Source organism: Puntigrus tetrazona, unplaced genomic scaffold (genome assembly GCF_018831695.1).
Source record: "Puntigrus tetrazona isolate hp1 unplaced genomic scaffold, ASM1883169v1 S000001164, whole genome shotgun sequence".
In the NCBI taxonomy this organism is placed as follows: Eukaryota; Metazoa; Chordata; class Actinopteri; order Cypriniformes; family Cyprinidae; genus Puntigrus; species Puntigrus tetrazona.
Window position 1 is genome coordinate 314,211 of NW_025048750.1, and position 21,414 is coordinate 335,624.

General features: G+C 42.3%; 1 protein-coding gene across 1 annotated transcript in view; it reads right to left on the reverse strand.

The window, feature by feature from the left end:
- LOC122341190 (dynein regulatory complex subunit 4-like) overlaps positions 1-17,751 on the reverse strand; it is a 28,622-nt gene extending 10,871 nt beyond the window's left edge. Inside the window, 3 exon segments of the mRNA XM_043234542.1 lie at positions 6,137-6,334; positions 6,451-6,543; positions 17,334-17,751. Of these exon segments, the coding sequence (XP_043090477.1) occupies positions 6,137-6,334; positions 6,451-6,543; positions 17,334-17,336 (294 nt within the window). The 5' untranslated portion in view covers positions 17,337-17,751.
- Between the last annotated feature and the right edge of the window lie 3,663 nt (positions 17,752-21,414).

Here is a 21,414-nt window from a genome sequence, read left to right on the forward strand (position 1 = left end):
AGGCGAAGTTTGACCATGCGCCTCATAGGCTAGGGCAATAGCATCTCTCACCCAGTGTGACATAGTCTGTCTAGTGGCAGCCGCCCCCCGGTTGCGGCCACCATAGCATACTAAAAGCTCTGACTTACGCCACTGGCTAGTGCGGTGGACGTAGATCTGGAGAGCACGTACTGGACACAGTAAGTGAAGTTTCTCCTGCTCCGGTGCCATGAATGGCGGAGGGCAGAAGGCTTCAAGGATGACCGGATTTACAGTCGAGAATGGAACTTTCGGAAGATAACTAGGGTGAGGATGCAAAATAGCTTTTACCAGCCCAGGGGCAAAATCTAGGCAGGATGGCGAGACTGACAGAGCCTGCAAATCCCCAATTCTCTTCAGAGAAGTAATAGCTGTTAGGAAAACCATCTTTAGGGTCAGAAACCTGACAGGCGCTGACTCTAGTGGTTCGAAAGGGGTGTCCACCAAGCCCTCAAGCACTATAGCTAGATCCCATGAAGGAACTGTCGCCCTAGTGGGCGGCCTCAACCTCTTAGCTCCTCGAATGAAGCGAACAACTAGAGGGTGTTTCCCTACAGAAGCCCCTTCAATCAGAGCATGGCAAGCCGAAATGGCGGCCACGTAAGTTCTGAGAGTATTAGGACGTGTGCCTGAGGACATTTTCTCTTGCAGAAACTCTAGCACTGAAACAATCTGGCAGTGAACTGGGTCTGCATGGTGTGTTGTACACCAACTTTCGAAGATGCATATGTTCTTCTAGTGGAGGGAGCCCTAGCGCTAAGAATAGTCTCTATTACATTGGCTGAAAGGCCAGCATCACTTAGTTGGTCCCTCTCAGGGGCCAGACGTGAAGATTCCAGAGCTCGGGACGGAGATGAAATATTGTCCCCTGTGCCTGAGAGAGAAGGTCCCTCCTCACGGAATCGCCCACGGTGTAGCCGCCGAGGAGAGATATTAGATCTGAGAACCATATTCTGGTTGGCCAACGGGGCGCTATGAGTAAGAGGCGAGACCCCTGTTGACGGACCTTGGCTAGGACTCCGGGGAGCAGAGCAATCGGAGGAAATGCATAAAGACGCATTCTGGGCCACACATGGGCCATCGCGTCCAGACCCAGGGGAGCTGGATGAGTCAGAGAGAAGTAGAGGGACATTGTGCTGTCTCCTGTGAAGCAAAGAGGTCCACCTCCGCCCGTAAAACCTTTCCCAGATTTGACTGACTACTTCGGGGTGAAGTTTCCATTCCCCATGTGTCACGGCTTGTCTGGACAGCAAGTCTGCTCCCCTGTTCATGTGACCGGGAATATAAATCGCCCTGAGGTACAGGAACTTGTCCTGTGCCCAAAGCAGAACCTGCTGCGCTAGCTCGTTCAAGCGGCGCGACCGCAGTCCGCCCTGGCGATTTATGTAAGAGACTACTGCCGTGTTGTCCACCCGCACTAGGACATGGTAGCCTCTCAACTGCTGGAGGAAGTATTTCAGGGCCAGAAATACAGCCTTCATTTCGAGGCAATTGATGTGCCATTCGAGAAGATGACCTCTCCAGATCCCTTGGGCTGGACGGCCATCTAAGACCGCTCCCCAACCCGTAAGGGATGCGTCTGTCGTTAGCATCTTGCGACGACAACACGGACCTAGAGTGGGACCCAAAGTGAGAAACCGGGGTCTGAACCACATAGATAGAGGTCTGAAGCCCTCGGACGCGTAACCCTTATTTGCCTCTGGGGATTGGCCCTTGGATGAAATCCCCTGGCTCTGAGCCACAACTGAAACGATCTCATGTGCAGGAGGCCCAAAGGTATCACTGTGGAAGCAGCTGCCATGAGACCTAGAACTCTCTGAAAGTGATGAAGAGTGACTTTCTGGCCTAGCTTGATGCTCTTTAGGGTGTTCAGAATGGATTCGAGGCGTGCAGGAGACAGCTGTGCCTGCATCGTGGTCGAATCCCATACGACCCCCAAATATGTTGTTCTCTGAACAGGGGAGAGAACGCTTTTCTTGGCGTTGAGTCTCAACCCCAGCGATCCGAGATGAGCTAGGACGACATCCCGATGTCGAAGCGCAAGCTCTTGAGACTGAGCCAGAATCAGCCAGTCGTCTATGTAATTTAGAATGCGGATGCCCTGGAGTCGTAAAGGAGCCAGAGCTGCATCCATGCATTTTGTGTATGTGCGGGGGTGACAATGCTAGGCCGAAAGGAAGAACCCGATACTGGTAAGCACCGCCCAAAGCGAACCTCAGGAACTTCCTGTGTTGTGGCAATATTTCTATGTGAAAATATCGTCCTTTAGATCTATTGTCACAAACCAATCGCCCGGTTGGATTTGAGAAACAATCATTTTTATTGTTAACATCTTGAACTTGTATGTTCTGAGGTGATGGTTCAATCCTCGAAGATCTAAAATCGGACGCAGCCCCCATCTTTCTTGGGAGCGAGAAAATACCGGCTGTAATAGCCTGACTGTCTGTCTGGTAGAGGAACACGTTCTATGGCCCCATTGTCCAGCAGAGTTTGCAACTCCTGTATCAACAAATGCGCTCGTTCGGTTTCACGGAAGTGAAAATCACGCCGTTGAAACGCGGAGGGCGATATGCGAACTGAATCCTGTAGCCTCTTTCTATGGTCTTTTGGACCCATGGGGAGATATTTGGCAGAAGCTTCCACGCTGCCAGCTTCTCTGAAAAGGGCACTAATTTTGACACCGTTTTGTTGGGGGTTGTTGTTAGATGTTCGGCGTCCTGAAAGCGTGACAGGAGGCGACCGAACATCCAACGTTTCGTTGAAACCGTTGCTCCCGAAACACCAGTGGCGGCGGAGATTGAACAATGGCTTCCTGAGGTGCCGGGAAGGAGCATTTATTCTCTGTTGGAATTTTTCGCGCCTCCCGGAATTTCCCACGGCGCTGAGTGCACCAGCATCAGGACTTCTTCTTTGCGGAGACTATGCTCCGCAGGTCCGGTCTCCTTGAGGCGGACTGTGAAGCCTGGCGAGCCGCACCCAGTCTCTACGAGGGGTGCTCGGCTCGCCACACTGTCCTCCTGTGCCTCACGCCTCAAAGGAACCGGACCTGGTCGGGACCGGGTGGCCGGCAGTCCCGACTCTTGAGCACGGCGGGGAAGAAACCTCACGAACGCTTCCTCATGGCGTTTCGCCTCCCGAAACCTAGTGGCGGCGGCATTAACTGAGTCGCCAAATAGGCCGGAAGGCGAGACAGGGGCATCAAGGAGGATGGCGCGGTCTTTGTCCTTGATGCCCGTGAGGTTGAGCCACAGATGTCTCTCCGTGGACACCATAGCAGCCATAGAACGGCCGATGGCACGGGCCGTCTGCTTGGTCGCGCGGAGAGACAGATCTGTGGCTCGGCGCAGCTCTAAAAACGCCTCTTCATCTATGGACCGCCTGTGCTCAAGTCCTTCAGCAGATCAGCCTGGCACGCCTGCAGGACCGCCATGGTGTGCAGGAAGCACCAGCCTGACCCGCTGCCTGAAAGCTTTCCCCACCAGCGAAGATGTCATACGCACGGCTTGGTGGGGAGGGTCGGTCTTTTAGGGGACGATGAAGTTCCAGGGAGATATGGCCATGGCGTCTCTTCCACCTGGGGCATCATCGAGTAGCCCGTGCCTTCGCATCCACGATAGTCGAATAAATCGGCGTCGATGGCACGAAGACACGGGATGAATAAGGCTTACTCCACGAGCGCACCAACTCCTCGTGGAGATCGTCAAAGAAGGAGAGACCGTCGCTGAGGCCCCTCCCCTGGCCACCCGACAGAAATCTGTCGTCTAGTTTCGAGCGTTTGGGGTTCTCTCGCTCCTGGGGCCAGTCTAGATGTAATCTTTCGACTGCATGAGTTACCACCTCGAGTAGCTCCTCGTGACGCTTTATTGTCGCGGGAGGAGGCGCTCTGTGGTGGCACTTTCTTCTTCCTCAAGCAAGAGATGAAGTCTCCTCGGTCCGTTCAGAAGAAGCGCTGGGCGCGATAGAGAAGCGGACGCGAGGGCTTCGCGATCCGGCGAGAGCGAGAGAAAGGGGCTGGTCCGTCTCACGCGGCTCAGCCGGATCGGCACGCGATCCACTCGATCCTCCTTTAAAAAGAGGCGGCGCGAAGCACCTTGATAGAAAACAAATCACAGTGCTCGCTTTTCGCCCTCGAGCCCAGGATCGCATGCTCTTCCCCAAGCACTCGAAACAAAACTTATGGTGATCGTCATCGGAGAGCTGCCTCTGGCAATGGAGGCAGCATCTCCTTTCTTGATGCGTCATATTATTTTTTTTTTTTTTCTCTCTCTTAATATATATCTTATCTATATATATATATATATATATATATATATATATATATATATATATATTTTTTTTTTCACTCACACACACTCACACACAATGCGGTCCTTGAAGACAAAAGACCTGAGGATGTTTCGCGTCACATCTATTTATAACCTCCAGGTGTTCATGATCAGGTGACGTCACCTGACCCGAGGTTATATAAGCCAAACTTTGGCATGTTTGACACACGTGCTTCAACAACCGGTCGAACAAAAGACGTTCTCATTAGCGCATTCAGCGCAGCATCGAGAGTAGCTTTTGATAGGGAACACACGTGCATTTTCAGTGGGACATCAGCAACTAAGAAATTCAGGCAAACAGACAACGTTGCCCACATCCTCAGGTATGCCAGCCCTTTTAAGATTCTACAAAGAATTAATGAGGTGACATATAAACTAAAGCTTCCTGCTAACTACCGCATCTCTCATTCCTTCCATGTTTCCCTCCTCAAAGCGGTCCACCTGGACACAGGCCATGAGAATCTAGAAACACCTTCTCTGCTGGATGTCGACGGAGCTCCAGCTTATAAGGTAAAAGAACTGTTGGACTCTAGGCATAGAGGGAGTCAGCTCCAATATCTGGTGGACTGGGAAGGCTACGGATCTGAGGAGAGATTGTGGGTAGCCACCCGGGATATCCGGGGGGGAGTTCTGTAATGCCACATCAGCAGAGGGAGCAGTCACCTAAGTACTAGCCCTCTGCTCACTCTACCTTCATTTCCTGTTTGAGGCCTTTATAACCAGAGGCCCTCCATGTGTACAATGCAAAGTATTGCCAGTTCTACTGCCTTACCAAGTGTTCTATCTACTGTCTCTGATTACTTTCCAGGTGTATGATCTCTGCCCGTTTTCCCGTTTACCGATTCTTGGACCTGCTCTACTGTTTTCTTTGCCTGACTGGACTCCAAACCTCGTATAGACCCATTGCCCACTTAATGACGTTCACCTTTTGTATTTCCCTGAACTTGTTGATATCTCTGACTGCCTTTGTGTTACTGACTCTCTGCCTGCCTTAACGTTTGTGTTTGTTGCCCTTGTGTTTAATAAACGACTGCACATGGATTCTACTCCGGCCTCTGCCTCCTCGTTACACACACACACACACACATATAGCAAATGGGGACAAAAATCTTAATTTCTGGAGACATGTCCTGTAGTCTGACAATGCAAAAATGCAATTGTTTGGCCATAATGATGAGTGGTATATATGGAGGAAAAACGGCAAAGCTTTGAAGCCTCAAAACACCATCCGAACTGTGAACAGCAAATGCATTTATGACGCAGTCAGAAGAGCACTAAACAACACTGTGAAATGCAGTGTGAAATGCTTGTATTCAGCGTTCATTTACTGTAACACTCATTGCACCATGGTATTGTGGCAGAAATGTGGAATATTAACATTGAATTTTATTACAGGAGTAAATGGTATATACTGAATACTTTAAGACTACTGTTTTTCATGCAAAAGACTGCCTAAATTATGACTAACTAAATTAGACTACCTTTACCATAACATTGAGGTGCTATATGTGTGGTTTTAAGTGTGTTTATCATTATTTAATGTATGCGATATGGGAAAACAATGTTTTTCAAAAAATGAAATTTAAAAAAAAAAAATTAAAACCTTGGTTAAAACATATTTTTACAAATGTTACCAATGCTATAAAAAAAAAAGCCCAACCCTATGTGTGTGTTTATTTTTATATACACACACACTGTACATTATACAATGTGGTATTTAACACTTCATATTTTTATATGTATACAATTATAGAATATACAATTAATAAGTTATGAAAATAACATTTCAACACCTTTATTTCCACTTGGTGGCGCTCCTCTGCTTCCTCCAATTCATGCTCTCGGTTTCTTAGTTCACACTTTTTCTCTTCCAGTTGTCTTTTGGTGATTTCCCAAAATGTGTGGATTTTGTCCCTCTCTAATTGAAAATAGTTGCGTTCCTCCCGTTCTCTGTCCAGCTCTTCTCGCAGACGCACAATGTGCTCCTCCAACTACAAAAAAAAAGGCATATTGGTAAAATGTAAAAAAAAAAAAAAAAAAAAAAAGACAATGGCTACCATTAACAAGGGGTTTCATTATTTGTAAGCTGCACAAATGAAATTCACACCTGCTCTTTAGACATCTCATCTGTAGACAAACCATCTACAACTGTTGGAGTTTTACCCTTTGGGGATTTGTTGGAAGATTTTCTTTTTGCCGGCTGGAAAAAGGACAGATAAACAGGTAAAGTTCAAACAAAGATGAGTTCTGTTGTGCTAGATGCTGTATTGTATTATATTTTTACGTTTATACTGTGCATTATATATTTCTGTTTTCCCTTATGAAAATGAACTATGATTGGTTATAACCAAGTGTAGTAACCATGATTTCTTTTTTTTTTTTTAAATGACCATTTGTATATCCACAGTTTTACTACAAATACCATTGTTACAGCCAGAGATGTACCAGCCATCAGGACCATCAGAACAGAGAAGTGGGGGCTCCTCAAACATCACAAAAGCGCTCTTTTGCGTTTAACAAAGAGACTTGTAAAGTTGCTAAGGACTTTTAAAGCAAATTATCAGTTACAAATAATCTATAATCCTGTATGTTTGATGAGTCCATGAAAACTGCCACTTTAATCTATGCATAATAATAATAATCATATTATTATTATTATTATTATTATATGTAATAATAATGTGATAGATCGCATTAATCAAATCATTGAGATGCTCCAGCATTCCTTCAGCAAAAATTCCAGTGACCCTCTGCAGCTTCAACTCTGGAAACCTCCAAAGCTGGGCAGCCCAACGATGAGAAACCTTCATGCATGCCCATTCAAATCACCCCGGGAATCCTAAAAACGGCATCCAAGACAAGCACCGTGACCAATCGGAGAAGCCAGGATTCCTTAAGAGAAGCCAGCACTCAGTGCTGGACGGATTAGCCAATAAAGTGTGTTCTATAGATTTCATGAAACTCAAATGATCAATATTTGATTCCCAAATATTAAAGAACTAATTCATATTAAGAAACAGATTAAAATTTTACATAAGTAATAATGCAATTAGCAAGGATCAAAATCCATTTTCATGGGTATTAGATTTTTCCTATAATTTAAAGACGGTGAGAACATGTGAGAACTCTTAACATGCCATTAGGTCCTAAGTTTATCTGGTCTGGCTGAGGTGTCCTGGCTACCATGTTAAGCAGGGGCCTGGAGTTGTTTAGAGCAGTGGTTTTCAACTGTGGGCGTGGCCCCCAGTGGGCCGCAACGGTATTGCAGGGGGGGCCGCCAGTTATTATCAATAGAAATAATAATATTGCTAATGTAACGTAAAAATGTGTAGTAATAATTAAATATCATAATTATTAAAAATTAATGACCTATTATGCACATTTTCTGGTTATTCAACATTACCCGTTTATTCAATAAAGACAGTTAAAAGTCATGCTTCTGAGTACTCAGTTACTAACCCGACACAAATAACAGGTTCATTTAAATTTTTTTGCAGTGGGCATGGAAACATATGTGTTTGGTTGTGTGGGCTGTGAGTTAAAAAAGGTTGGGAACCACTGGTTTAGAGAAATATTGGGTCTGTGATTGTTTGTTAATCTAATGAAAAGTTGAATCGTTAAACTGTGTGTCTTAGCTAGCTGCTCTAAGTACACCAGAGGTCAGTCTCGAGATACAATGAGACAGCATGGAAGCTTCTGCCAAATGTAGCAGCAATATCGCAGGCATTTTCATTTTAAAATGCATAACTTTTGCTATAGTTATGCCTATTGTTGACAGTACTCCTGTGTTTGAGGTTTTCAACAGATTTGAAAATGCTGCAGACCCTGCATTAGTTTGTAAACTCCAGGATTGCATTTCAGTGTAAACAGAGCAAAACAGAGATTTTGAAAATGATGGTGTGGCTTGTGTGATTCAAAGCTGGTTGAAGCTAAATTGTGCAGAGATGTGGCCCTCTAGTACTTCAGTTGGAGACCAATGGTCTAAACAATAACATCATGCTTTTTGTTCTACCCAAAGACTCAAGAGTTCGAAACTTTTTTTTTTACCCGAAAACTCGAGATGAACAAATCAAAAATTTCCTTTCCGGGTCATACTGCATTGGTTAACTCTTATGTGGCTATTACATGATGAATGAACAACTTAGACCCAAAGTATTAAGATAAGAGGTTGTCAGGGGTTGGCAGTGGCCTGTTGTGTTTGTCTTGTGTTTTGTTGTCCTGGAGCACATGGCCTTTGTTTTGACAGCTCGCCATGTGCTTAGCTGTTAACTCCTCCCCTCTTGTTAACCCTAATTGGTTCACACTCCATTTCTGTCAATTATCCTCCCTACTTAATCTCCTTGTGTTTTCTGTCCTTTTGTGAGTCCGTCGTTTGATGTTGATGCATTCTGACTCTGAACCACAGTTTGCTAGTTTGATCAAGTTTTTGTTTGTCCAGTTTTAGTCCTGTTTTCAGTCTAGTACCGTTTTTGCCTTGTTGACTTTTTTTGTTTGTTAGTTTCTCGTTTTCCCTTTTTGGCCCCATCTCTCCAGCCCACCTTTTACCCGGCTCAGAACTCTCCTCTCACAGACGACCTTCGGGTGCCAGTACCTGTCTCAGTCCTCTAGCGGGCAGATTCTGGACGTGGCTACAACGTGAGGCTCCCAGTTACCGCTTTGACCAGCCACCTTTTTCCTGCCTCATTGGTTGGGTCTGGTTCACCCTCCGTCCCATCTCATGGTGTCCGCTTGATGAGCCATCCTTCACCTCCTCTGCATCTGGGATTGTGGCTGGAGTCGACGGCCAACTATTTCACCCTTTTTGGACATTACACAAGAACCCTTGTTTGTCAAATAAACTTTTTTTTTTCTTCTGCAATTGGGTCTGCTCGTCTGTCCTGACAGTACGGACTGACCAACATGGACCCAGCGGAAGAAGACTATGTCCGTGCCGGGCCTGGCCCACCAGGGAGCTATGATTGGTTGTCATGCCAGTCAGCTCTCAACTACCTCTCAGGAGGTTGATTCCCTCACCTCTCAAGTGGCTAATTTAAGCGACCGGGTTCAAGATCTTCAGCAGGAGATACGAGTCTCATCCCACATTCGTTCCAACCCTGAGCCACATGCCAACAATCCACCTCCTTATGACGGGGACCCGAACTCTTTCCAAGCCTTTTTGTCCCAATGTTCTCTGGTGTTTGCACTTCAGCCAGGTCGTTATGCTAACTAAGGTGGCTTACGTCATCACTCTTCTCACCGACAAGGCTCGAGCATGGGGGACAGCCGTGTGGGATGCTCAGTCACCTATATGCTCCAGTTTTGTTGATTTCAGCACAGAGATGAGAAAATTGTTTGACCGTTCCGTCAGGGGAGATGAGGCGGCTGCTAAGCTTGTTTGACTCCGTCAGGAGAAACAAACCGTCACTGACTACCTCATTCAGTTCAAGACACTGTCCGCTGAGTGCAAGTGGGATGAGGGTGCGCTGCGTGCTTTGTTTCGGGAGGGGTTGGATCCTCAGATCCAGGATGAAATGGCGGCTCAGGAAACCCCGGCAGATCTGGAGGATCTTATCAGCTTGGCCTTACGCATCGAGGCCCGGATCCAACTTTGTCGAAAACGTCTTTTTCCACGGTCAGCGTGGGACTTCCCAAGGACTCCCAGAGCATCGAGTCCCCACCATCCCTGTCCGCCAGTGATCCTGAGCCTATGCAAATAGGTTGTCTCCACCTCATGGCTCAGGAGAAACAACAATGTCTGGCTCGGGGATTGTGTTTGTACTGTGGCAACTCTGGACATCAGGTCTCTACGTGTCCTTTAAAAGCCAAGGCCCACTAGAATACCAGGGCGTCCTAGTGGGTTCATCTCCTATGCCCTCTTCCTATTCCCGTGCACCCTCCTTCCAGCAGTAGTCACCTGTCTAGGAACCTCTCACAGTTGTGAGGCTCTGGTTGTCTCCGGGGCCGAGGCCAACTTCCTTGATTTTCAGACTGCTAAAAGTTGGGGTATTCCAGCCATTCCACTCACCTACCCTGTTCCTGTCTGGGGTCTGTCTGGCCAAAGACTTTCCACCATCACGAAGGATGGTTCTCTGCGTCCCTGTATTGATTACAGGGGACTCAATGACATCACTGTTAAGAATAGGTACCCTTACCCTTGATGTCTTCTGCTTTTGAGCTCTTGCAGGGAGCTAAGGTCTTCACCAAGTTAGACCTCCGCAATGCCTACCACTTAGTCAGGATGCGGAAGGCGATGAGTGGAAGACAGCATTCAACACTCCCTCGGGACACTATGAATATCAGGTCATTCCGTTCGGTCTCACAAACGCCCCTGCTGTCTTCCAGAACATGGTTAACAGTGTGTTGGGAGACATGATTAACCATTTTGTCTTTGTGTACCTTGATGATGTTCTCATCTTCTCCCACCACGTCGCCTTGTTCTCCAACGTTTGCAAGAGAATCAGCTCTTTGTCAAAGCGGAGAAGTGAGTTCCACGCCAAGTCGGTCTCATTCCTTGGGTTCATTGTTTCGGAAGGGGAGGTTAAACCGGACCCTGTCAAGGTTAAGGCAGTCGCCGAATGGCCGGTAACCCGACTCTAGAAAGGCTCTGCAGCGATTCCTGGGATTCGCCAATTTTTATCGGCGGTTTGTCAGGAATTTTGGACAGGTGGCTGCACCCCTTAACTGCGCTCACCTCTACTAAGTCACCTTTCGTATGGAATTCTCGGGCTCAGGAGGCCTTTGATAATCTTAAGTCCCGGTTTATCTCTGCTCCTGTTCTCTCTGTTCCAGATCCTAAGAGACTATTCATTGTTGAGGTTGACGCATCAGATGTCGGGGTCGGCGCTGTCTTATCCCAACGCTCCTTCCAGGATGGGAAAGTACATCCCTGTGATTTCTTTTCGCACTGGGTCCCCAGTTTGTCTCCCGGTTTTGGCAAGAATTCTGTCGACAGATCGGGGCCTCCATGAGTCTGTCTTCAGGTTATCACCCTCAGTCTAATGGTCAATGTGAGCGAACCAACCAGGATCTTGAAAGAGCACTCCGCTGCCTGGCGCTTCATAATCCTGCCTCCTGGAGTCAGCAGCTTGCCTGGGTAGAGTACGCCCACAATACTCTACCAGTGGCATCCACAGGTATGTCACCCTTTGAATGTTCTGTTGGTTATCAACCCCCCTTGTTTCCCATCCAGGAACCCGACGCTGCGGTGCCGTCTGCTCTAGCCTTTGTCCAGAGGTGTCGTAAGACCTGGAATAAGGCCAGGAGGGTCTTGGCCCAGACCTCTAGATGCAGCAGCCGACCATCATCGGACTCCAGCTCCTCACTACATTTGTGGTCAGAAGGTATGGCTCTCCACTAAGGACCTGCCTCTCAGGTCGACTTCTCGCAAGCTGGCGCCCAGGTTCATAGGTCCATACCAGATCAGCAAGGTTCTCAGTCCGGTGGTTGTTAGGCTCAAGTTACCTTCCTCCCTTGGTCGGGTACACCCTGTTTTTCATGTATCCAGGGTTTTTTTTGTTTGTTAGTTTCTCATTTTCCCCTTTCTCCAGCCCACCTTTTATCCGGCTCAGGACTCTCCTCTCACAGACGACATTCGGGTGCCAGTACCTGTCTCGGTCCTCTAGCGGGCGGATGCTGGATGTGGCTACAGCGTGAGGCTCCCAGTTACCGCTTTGACCAGCCACCTTTTTCCTGCCTCACCGGTGGGGTCTGGTTCACCCTTCGTGCCATCTCATGGTGTCAATTTGATGAGCCATCCTTCACTTCCTCTGCATCTAGGATTGAATGAGACTTAAAGGCTTGAAAACGCTTTTGTACTCATTTACTGACAAATCTGTGGCAGAATGGTTGATTCTCTGGCACACAGAACAGATGCAGAGAGAGATAACATAGTGCCAAGAGAGTCAGAGCTTATTGCTCACAGGACAGTACTGGCAACATCTTGCTGAACCATAACTAAGGTTTCATCAAAAAAGTTGCTAGGTTAGTCAGGATATATATTCTATGAAAAGAGACTGAAAGTTGCTAAATCTAGTGCTGAAGTGGAGCTTGTTTGTGTGAAACGTGGGAGCTGATGGCAGCTTCAGAACTTTCACACTTTTAACACACACAGCTGTTCCTAACCACAGTGCAACAGTGAAAAGAGACCCCATTTTAAACTGTTTCGGCAATTGTTTGAATGACATACACTGATATTGCAGTATTTAAAAAAAAATAAACACTGGTATTCGTTATAAACCGGTATTCGGGATAAACTGGTAAAACCGCCCAGCACTAGCAGACATTATGGCAAAGTACAGATATTTTGCGTGTCCCTTATTTTACGAGTTCACATTTACATATAATTAAAGTAAAGATTAAGTATATTTGGCGTGCTGTCGAGGATAGGGCTCAGAGCTCAGCAGGACTCCCAAGGCAGGACTCCCCCTCCCTGTCTGTCCAAGCTCAGCGTCCAGCCATATCCCAAAGTGCATATTAAAGAAGAGAAACTGCTAAAGATGCGGAGTTGGGGTGGCAGAGAGATGCTAAAGAGAGAGAGAGGGCATTCTGGAAAATTCATAAGGGACTTCTCTTGTTCTGTCTGGGGAACAATGTAATCACTTAAAGATTAATATTTGAGCCATGTAAATTATCTTTGCATGCTCCTCATGAAATTTGCCTATGAAATATCACGTTTATTTTACAATTGTCCCTTATTTTCCATTTCTGAAGTTACATTTTTACATCAAAATGGAATAAGCAAGGCTGTCTATAACAGTGCACTATTGCAGACGTACACTGTCTATACTGGCAGCGAGCAGCATGACAAAATACTATAGAACTCTTAATCAGCAAAGCTGTCTACACTGGATGCAGAGCATCCCTATGAGTAAACTGTTCTATTTATGAAATACTGACACAAATTTCAAACGAATGTCAACAATTGTCAAAAAGCTTTATCACTTTAGCTGTTGTGGCTTTAGCTGTTTGCATCTCCTTGCACATGAGCACTGGGTTTTCAAGATGCTCTGTCAAGGTAAAAGGATTTAAACTTTTATATGCAGTGTCACTCGTCAATGTCAGTTCCAAAGCAATGAACCGACCAGAAGAACTCAGAAGCGGGGTGCTGCAAGCTTCTGTTTACAGTAGCAAGTTGTTGTTTTTTTTTTTTTTTTTTTTGCACGCTTAGATGATCTTAAGTTTATCTTAAGAAGTACTAAAAAAAATCATTTTTAGTATATTAAGTACAAAATCAGTGCACAAAAATAGAGCACATGACATTAAGGGATAATTGATGGCTAGTCATGCATTTAAATATTTTAAATTTGGAAGAGAAAGACGTTGATTATCCTGCTTATTTCATGGTCTTTTGCTTTGTTATACAGAAACCCCTCACTGCAGAACAAACGATCCAGAGAGTGGGTGGATCAACATCCAGAGGGCGGAGATGGGTAGGTTTAGGTATATGTAGGAGGAGTTAGATTAGATCCAACCTCGATTTAGTACCTCTTGGCTATTTTACCAATAACAGTCACGGGGCATCGTTGACAAGTTTGTTTGTCTGTGCAGGGAAATCTGCAATCTCTCTCTGTCTCTCTCCATCTGTGCTGGTTAGTGTGAATCAATTAATGCAGCACATTATTATGGAACGGTAAATAAACTGATTTGGGGCTACCTGTGCATTAAACGGTTTTACTGCATACCTGACAGCTTATCAGAATTGAGGATTTAGACAGACCAAAAATTCATGTCAAAATTCGTATTTATCAAATCTGTTCATCAGCCACAATGTAAAATGAGAAATGGTGCAAGTTGCTTGAGCCATTTAGATGTCACACAGAATTGTGTATACAGCTGTGTGCTATGAGAACATTATTTAGTTCTTTTACTATAAATATGTTACCAATCACATTAAATGAAGGACAGGACTACTGACTATAAGTACATCTGAACAAGAATGGAGAAGTCAATATTGCTTGTCTGAATATTTATTTTTTTTACTAGATTGAATTTCTGGACTAGCATAATATTGCTATGAAATTTAATATTTGGAGAAAGAGTTCATTCGTGATGCATCTGGCATTTAAAGGTTCTGAAGTGTGGACAGTTCTGTAAATCAGAAGTTAAAATTGTGTTTCTTTAAACACAATAATGTGTGTTTCTCAATTTTGCATTGAACTGTTGCATATCTCCAGGCAGCACAGCTGTATTTTGTATCTGTCTGAAATCCGAATTTTCATAAAAATTGCTGTTTACTTAATTCCTGAAGTGCACCTTAAGGACATGGAAAAATACAGACGTGAAAGTCCTTTAGATCTATGGTGAAAAATCAGTCATGTGACCTAAATTTGACACAAGACTTGCTTCAGAGTGAGCATCCTGAACTTCAGCTCACTGACTGAGCAGTTCAGCAGACAAAGATCTATTATTGTACACAAATCTCTGTCCTGATATGCCTGCCATAGTAACCAGCCTGACCTGACTGCCAAGTACTCCTTGCCCAGAAGAGCTGAGGTGGTGCATAGTGGTGCCAAAGGCAAGGTCTGAGCCTTCAGGGATGATGCCACACTACAGGACAGATAGCTGGCATCACCCTGTATCCGTTCTCATTTAAACCTGCCACATTTCCATAATAATCGCTGGCAGGAATGAAGATGCACACCTCAGTGTTCAGATCTGTGAAGAATGGCAGAAGCCAATGTAGAGGTGGCGGTAGAGAGCACAAAAAAAACAGTGATTGAGTTTTTTCTTTATACTATTGTGATAAAGAATAGAATACAATTTTGCTTGTTACTGTTGCTAATAGAAGTACATATTGTATGCTTACAATATAAATATAAATTGCTTAATTGCTTAATAATCAAATCATGTAATGGCATCTTTTATTTGTTTATGATTGAAGGCCAGTATCACTTATACCGATGCTACTGATGTCTTTAGGACTACTTAAATATACAAAAACTGAATATATTTGAGAGATTCAATAATTGTAGGTCCATGCAGGGTAAACAAAATGTTTGGAATATTCTAAATTGTATCTTTAGTGTTTCACAAGGACGTAAATCAGGTTTGGAATGTCATGAATTTTAACCCCAGTTCTGCCCTGCTTACAACATGAACAAAAAAAATCTGTGTTTGTCCCTTCCTTAGCAAAGCCATGATATGTATTTATTCATCAATTTGTAATAAATGATTGAATTTTGTAAGTGAAATGTATATTATATATATATATATATATATATATATATATATATATATATATATATATATATATAGTGACAATTCAGCTGCACCTTCCCTTGATTGTCATTATCACCCTGTCCTTTAGTAGAGAGGAGGGGAGTGGTACTGGACAGGTCTGGCGGCGTGTGACGAGGCACACCCGAAGTGTATCGAGCCTTGTCACCGCCGCCGTTAAATGCCGAACGCGCCTCTCCTCGAGAGACCGGTCTCTTCCCCCCGTGCATGCACACTGGTGTCCTCGTGGGTCCAGGAAGGCGCGTGAAAGGACCAGAGAAGCGCACAGAAACTCCGTAGTCTAGGCGAAGACTGCACGCGTGTACCATTGACGGGCCAGGATGCCGGGCTGTTTATCCCTTCAAACTGCCGACCAGGAAGAAACAGAGGAGAAGCCGCAGCAAGAAGCCGCCCGCCCCTCGCGCCCCGAACCAGAGAGGGGAGCGCGTGCGGACGCCGGACTCCGCCTCTTACCTAGACCCTTCCCCCTGGAACACTACCCGACCTGCACTCCCTCTGCAGCACACTAGTTCCCCTGTTTATTTGGACACTTTTCCACTGGACACTTTATTTTTGTATTTTTGTTAATAAAAAGCCTCTCCGAGGCCTGACGCCACACCCACTTTGTCTGTCGATTTGGCTCCTCACGACACAATATATATATATATATATATATATATATATATATATATATATATATATATATATATATATATATATATATATAGTATGCTGCCCCTCCTTGATTGTCATCATTGGAATGCCAGGCTGTTTATCCCTTCTGACTGCCGTCCAGAAGAAGTGAAGGAGAAACATTGGGGAAAGAATAATATATATATATATATATATATATATATATATATATATATATATATATATATATATATGTGTGTGTGTGTGTATATACACACACATATATATATATATATATATATATATATATATATATATATATATATATATATATATGTGTGTGTGTATACACACACACACACACACATATATACATATATATATATATATATATATATATATATATATATATATATATATATATGTGTGTGTGTGTATATACACACACACACACACACATATATACATATATATATATATATATATATATATATATATATATATATATATATATATATATATATATATATTCTTATATATGTATATATGTGTGTGTGTGTGTGTGATAAACAGCCTATTACAATGATGACAATCAATATAGGCATATATATATATATATATATATATATATATATATGTGTGTGTGTGTGTATATATACACACACAAACACACACATTACATTTAGCAGATGCTTTTATCCATATCCACATTTGTATGCAAATCGTCCTACAAATGTGGCTATGGAAGCAATCAACATTAACAAAAGAGCAATGACATGACAAGTGTCTCATTTAGCTTTTCTGTTTTTGTTCAGATCATGCTAATGTTAAAGGTCTTTCATTTTTTCCGTTATTAATCTAAAATATTATAAAATATTAGTCATATAACTTATATCATATAGATTACTATTATGAACACAACAACTACAAAATTAATATTGTAAATGACAACTTAAGATGACTACTTTTGCGGAAATATCACACATAATAAACTCAGACTGTAGCTTCTAGTAGGCTAACTTATATTATTAGTCTACAGATACGCTAGCGTCTTATTCTTGAAACAAGAATCAATACTAAGCTTTCGTATCTCCGCTGATAGTTCATCTATTAATAAATGCAAAGGCAACATAGTTTTATAAATTATATAAAGTATTTGCTTACCATTATTTGAGAACAAATGGTTTTCACCTCAAATGAAACTGGCTTCTCGCGTCCCACGCTGACGGTACTAAACAACGGTTTCCTAGCAACATGAGACCTCTTCTTGTGCTGTTGTTTTATGGTGGTATAGCATTATAGCGCAAACTATAATACCAACTGACGTTCATCGTAAATGAACTTTTTAAACCTGATCGGTTTACACTGTTCTTCGAATTGACAAAAGAATTAAGTAGTTACGCGCCAGATTAGCAATGCAGTTTTCAAAGAAAATGTACAGAGATCAGATTTGGGCACAGTCCACTGGATCAACTGTGTGCACGGAGGCAGTTTGTCATTTCGCTGAAAATTTAAAGAAGACAGAGAGGTAAGGCAAATGATTTGGCCAGGCAATAAAGAACCTCAAACAGAAGGTGCCGTACTTCTTCTCTTGGTTAATGGCGGATTGCAAACAACTTTTAGCTGCGTACCGCCACCTACGGTACGACAGTGTGTAACATCATATCATGTTAGTTCTCTTATTTTACTTATCCTGTGTGGTCTGTGATTTTAAATCATGCTTTCTTGTATTTTCTTATCCTCTTCTCTCCCTCTCCTTCTGTCCCTAGTATCCCATCAGATTCCAATCCCGCCCAGCCTCCTGAACCCTATTTTGAATCACTTTCTGCCTCATATAATATACAGCAAAATATGATATGTTTTGCATTGTATTTAACACCTGGACACAACTGGAGCAGTTTGCTCATGAGGGTGGGCTGGAAATACCTCAGTTCTCGTAATTCACATTATTCTTTTCCCCATTAAAAACAAGGTCCTATTCAGTCCTGTGTGATCTACTTTCATGCTTGTTATTACTATTTCTTCTGGCCTGTTTCTTCCTCTATAATTTTTTTATATTAGCAGACTTTTGAATTTTTTAAATCCCCTTCCATTCTTGTCTTAAAATAACTATTTCTTGTTTTAATTCCTATATTCTCCATTTCCCATTATTTTTCCTCTGGAAAGAACCATGGTGGAATGTTACTAATTGCCATAATTGTACCTCTTTAACTCTAATGCTTCCATTCTATATTCCCTTACTCTTTCAAGCCCATTCCCATTAAACTTAGAATACTCCCAACAATCCTGTACTATCTGTATTATCTGCTTTGCCGGGTTTTCATCTCCACTTCCTTAAATCTTGTAATATGCTACTGCAAGTTTTTACTTCTTAACTTTAGAGGTAACTCACCTGATTTTATTAGTATTACATTAATGTGAGTTGACTTAACAGCAGAACACCACTGCATATACATACTGTTGTCATTTTTTTTCAAGTAATGTTTTGCTGCTGCATCATATATTATACAATCACACTTTATTACTGACGTCATGCAGCTCTATAAATATCAATTAACCAATATCTATCTGCACCCCAATCACATACACCCACAACTCTTAATTGGTTAATAACTTTGCATTTGGTTTCTTTGTTTTATATGTGTTATTCATGTATACTTACAATCATACTATAATCCCAAATGCTTAAATTAATTTACCTTTTCCATTGACCGCTATATAATGTTAGATTTTCAGCCTTATTTATTTGTAAACATTGTGTAACAGGATTTACTCATTGATATCTTAAATCCCCACACATATGACCATTTTTCTACCTTCCTTATATTCTTTAACACGTCATAATCCTTGCTCTCACCCATATGGCATATAACAATGACTTCACGTGCCAACGTGATCTCATGATAATACTTATGCATTTTACGTAAAATGTTGTTTAATAAAACATATATAAGCTTTCGTCTTTAAAGGCACTAAACATATCAATTACCTTCTTTGAAGCTGCATTATTAAACTGTTTACTTAATATGAAATTATAACATTTCATTCTGTTCTGTGCAATTTCTGTTGTTTTATGCCTTCATTTTAAACCCTTATAAAAATACATTTCTGCAATAATTGAATCATTACTTGTCATTTAATCTCTAATTTACGTGCCAAGGGCCACAAAAAGCATTTTCTCCGACATGCTGTGACTGACAATAGAACAATAAAATACACAAAAATGCTACATAATTACAAAATGAAACAATTTTATTTTTGCGCTGTAATCCAAATCTTCCACATCCATACAAACGAGAGGAATATACCCAAATCCTAGCCTTAATCTTAATCTCCATCCCAAACAGCGAGACAAATTGTCGTATATATCATCATAATAACAGTGAAGCCTGCGTTTGACTGACTCACTTATTACAAATTGAAATGTTGCCGCTACAAACAATAGGTTGCACTGCAAGGACACTCGAACGCTCATTGGCTCTCGCTTACATTTGTCACAGATTGCGACATGCAGTGTTTCTGGTTAGGTGTATTCGAATGATGCACGTGTGTCTTCATGGGTGCACGGAGGATCGGGAAAATAATCTGGATAATATTTTCAGTGATTAACTTTAATTAACTTTAATTAACTTATTCTATTTACATTAAGAAAACTTTCTTGGCTAACCAAAAAGGAACATTGCTTCACTCTCAAAAAGGATGTGTTAATTATTAACACATTTTTGTGTTATGGCTATTTTAACACATGTGTCATTTTAAGTTGATCCTGTGTAAAAATAAAAAGAGCGAGCGAGAGAGAAACAACACACTGTGTCCAACACAACATGTGTTATCTGTCATCCAATCACATTGCTGCTACGTCACTCCTACGTTGAGCAAGTTCGCGCTTCTTTTCCAACGGTGGATGACTTGGATGCATAAATGTAAGGTACTTGGATTTATTTGTTATTCCAAGAACGTTCTCCTAACCTCTACATTCTGATTCCTGTACATAAATAATTAACAAACCACTTCTACTTTGTGTATTTTTCACAAAACAGAAAAATCCCATAAACCATTTCTTTAATATTAAAGAAACATTTCAAACTATAAAAAATAAACACATTTTACATGAATGTGTATGTGAAAATGTGTGTTGTGAACAAACTAAGCAATCCAGTACTTTCACTTCACCATCAGCTGCAAATCAAAAACAAAGGGGAAAAAAGACATGAATTAGAAAGAAATTACAAGCCTAAACAACTAACTGTAATGCAGTTAAGGATTGTGTGTCTATGGTCGGTAAATTAACAAATTTTAACTATTTTTTACAATTCTTTTACAATTTTTTAAAAGTAAATTAGACCATTATGTGAAACTACAAAAGCTTAAAGATCTGAATTTAATAGTGCAATAGACGATAATAAACTAAGTGCAACAGTGTGGTTTAGAGCAGTGGTTCCCAACCTTTTTTAACTCACAGCCCACACAACCAAACACATATGTTTCCGCGGCCCACTGCAAAAAAATTTAAATGAACCTGTTATTTGTGTCGGGTTAGTAACTGAGTACTCAGAAGCATGACTTTTAACTGTCTTTATTGAATAAACGGGTAATGTTGAATAACCAGAAAATGTGCATAATAGGTCATTAATTTTTAATTAATTATGATATTTAATTATTACTACACATTTTTACGTACATTAGCAATATTATTATTTCTATTGATAATAACTGGCGGCCCCCCTGCAATACCGTTGCGGCCCACTGGGGGGCCGCGGCCCACAGGTTGAAAACCACTGGTTTAGAGAAAAGGAGCACTCGACGAGAATATAAAAAGTTAACTATGCACATATACAGAAATAATTACTCGGGCAGACAGGCAGACAGTCAGAGACAGTAAACCACATAAACTTCAATGAAATCGGACAAGCAGAACTGAAACAACAGGACTTAAATACACAACGTAAATACTTAATAAATGATACGCAGCTGAAGACGATAAGACAATTAATTAAAAGTGGGTCACACTCAACACATGGCACATGAAAACAACAACAAAAAGGAGTCCACATGTGACACTAAGCCATTAGTTTACTCCTCATAGAGAATATTTGTGAAATGAGTCTATAGACCTACAACCCAAGAAGTGTTAGAAAATGAAAAATCAGGCTGTGGTAAGTGAATAGTCGATGCAAGGCTACAGACAGTAAAGAAACAAAACAAAATTTTCAACAACAAAATAAAGGTCTTTCAAAACAAAAAG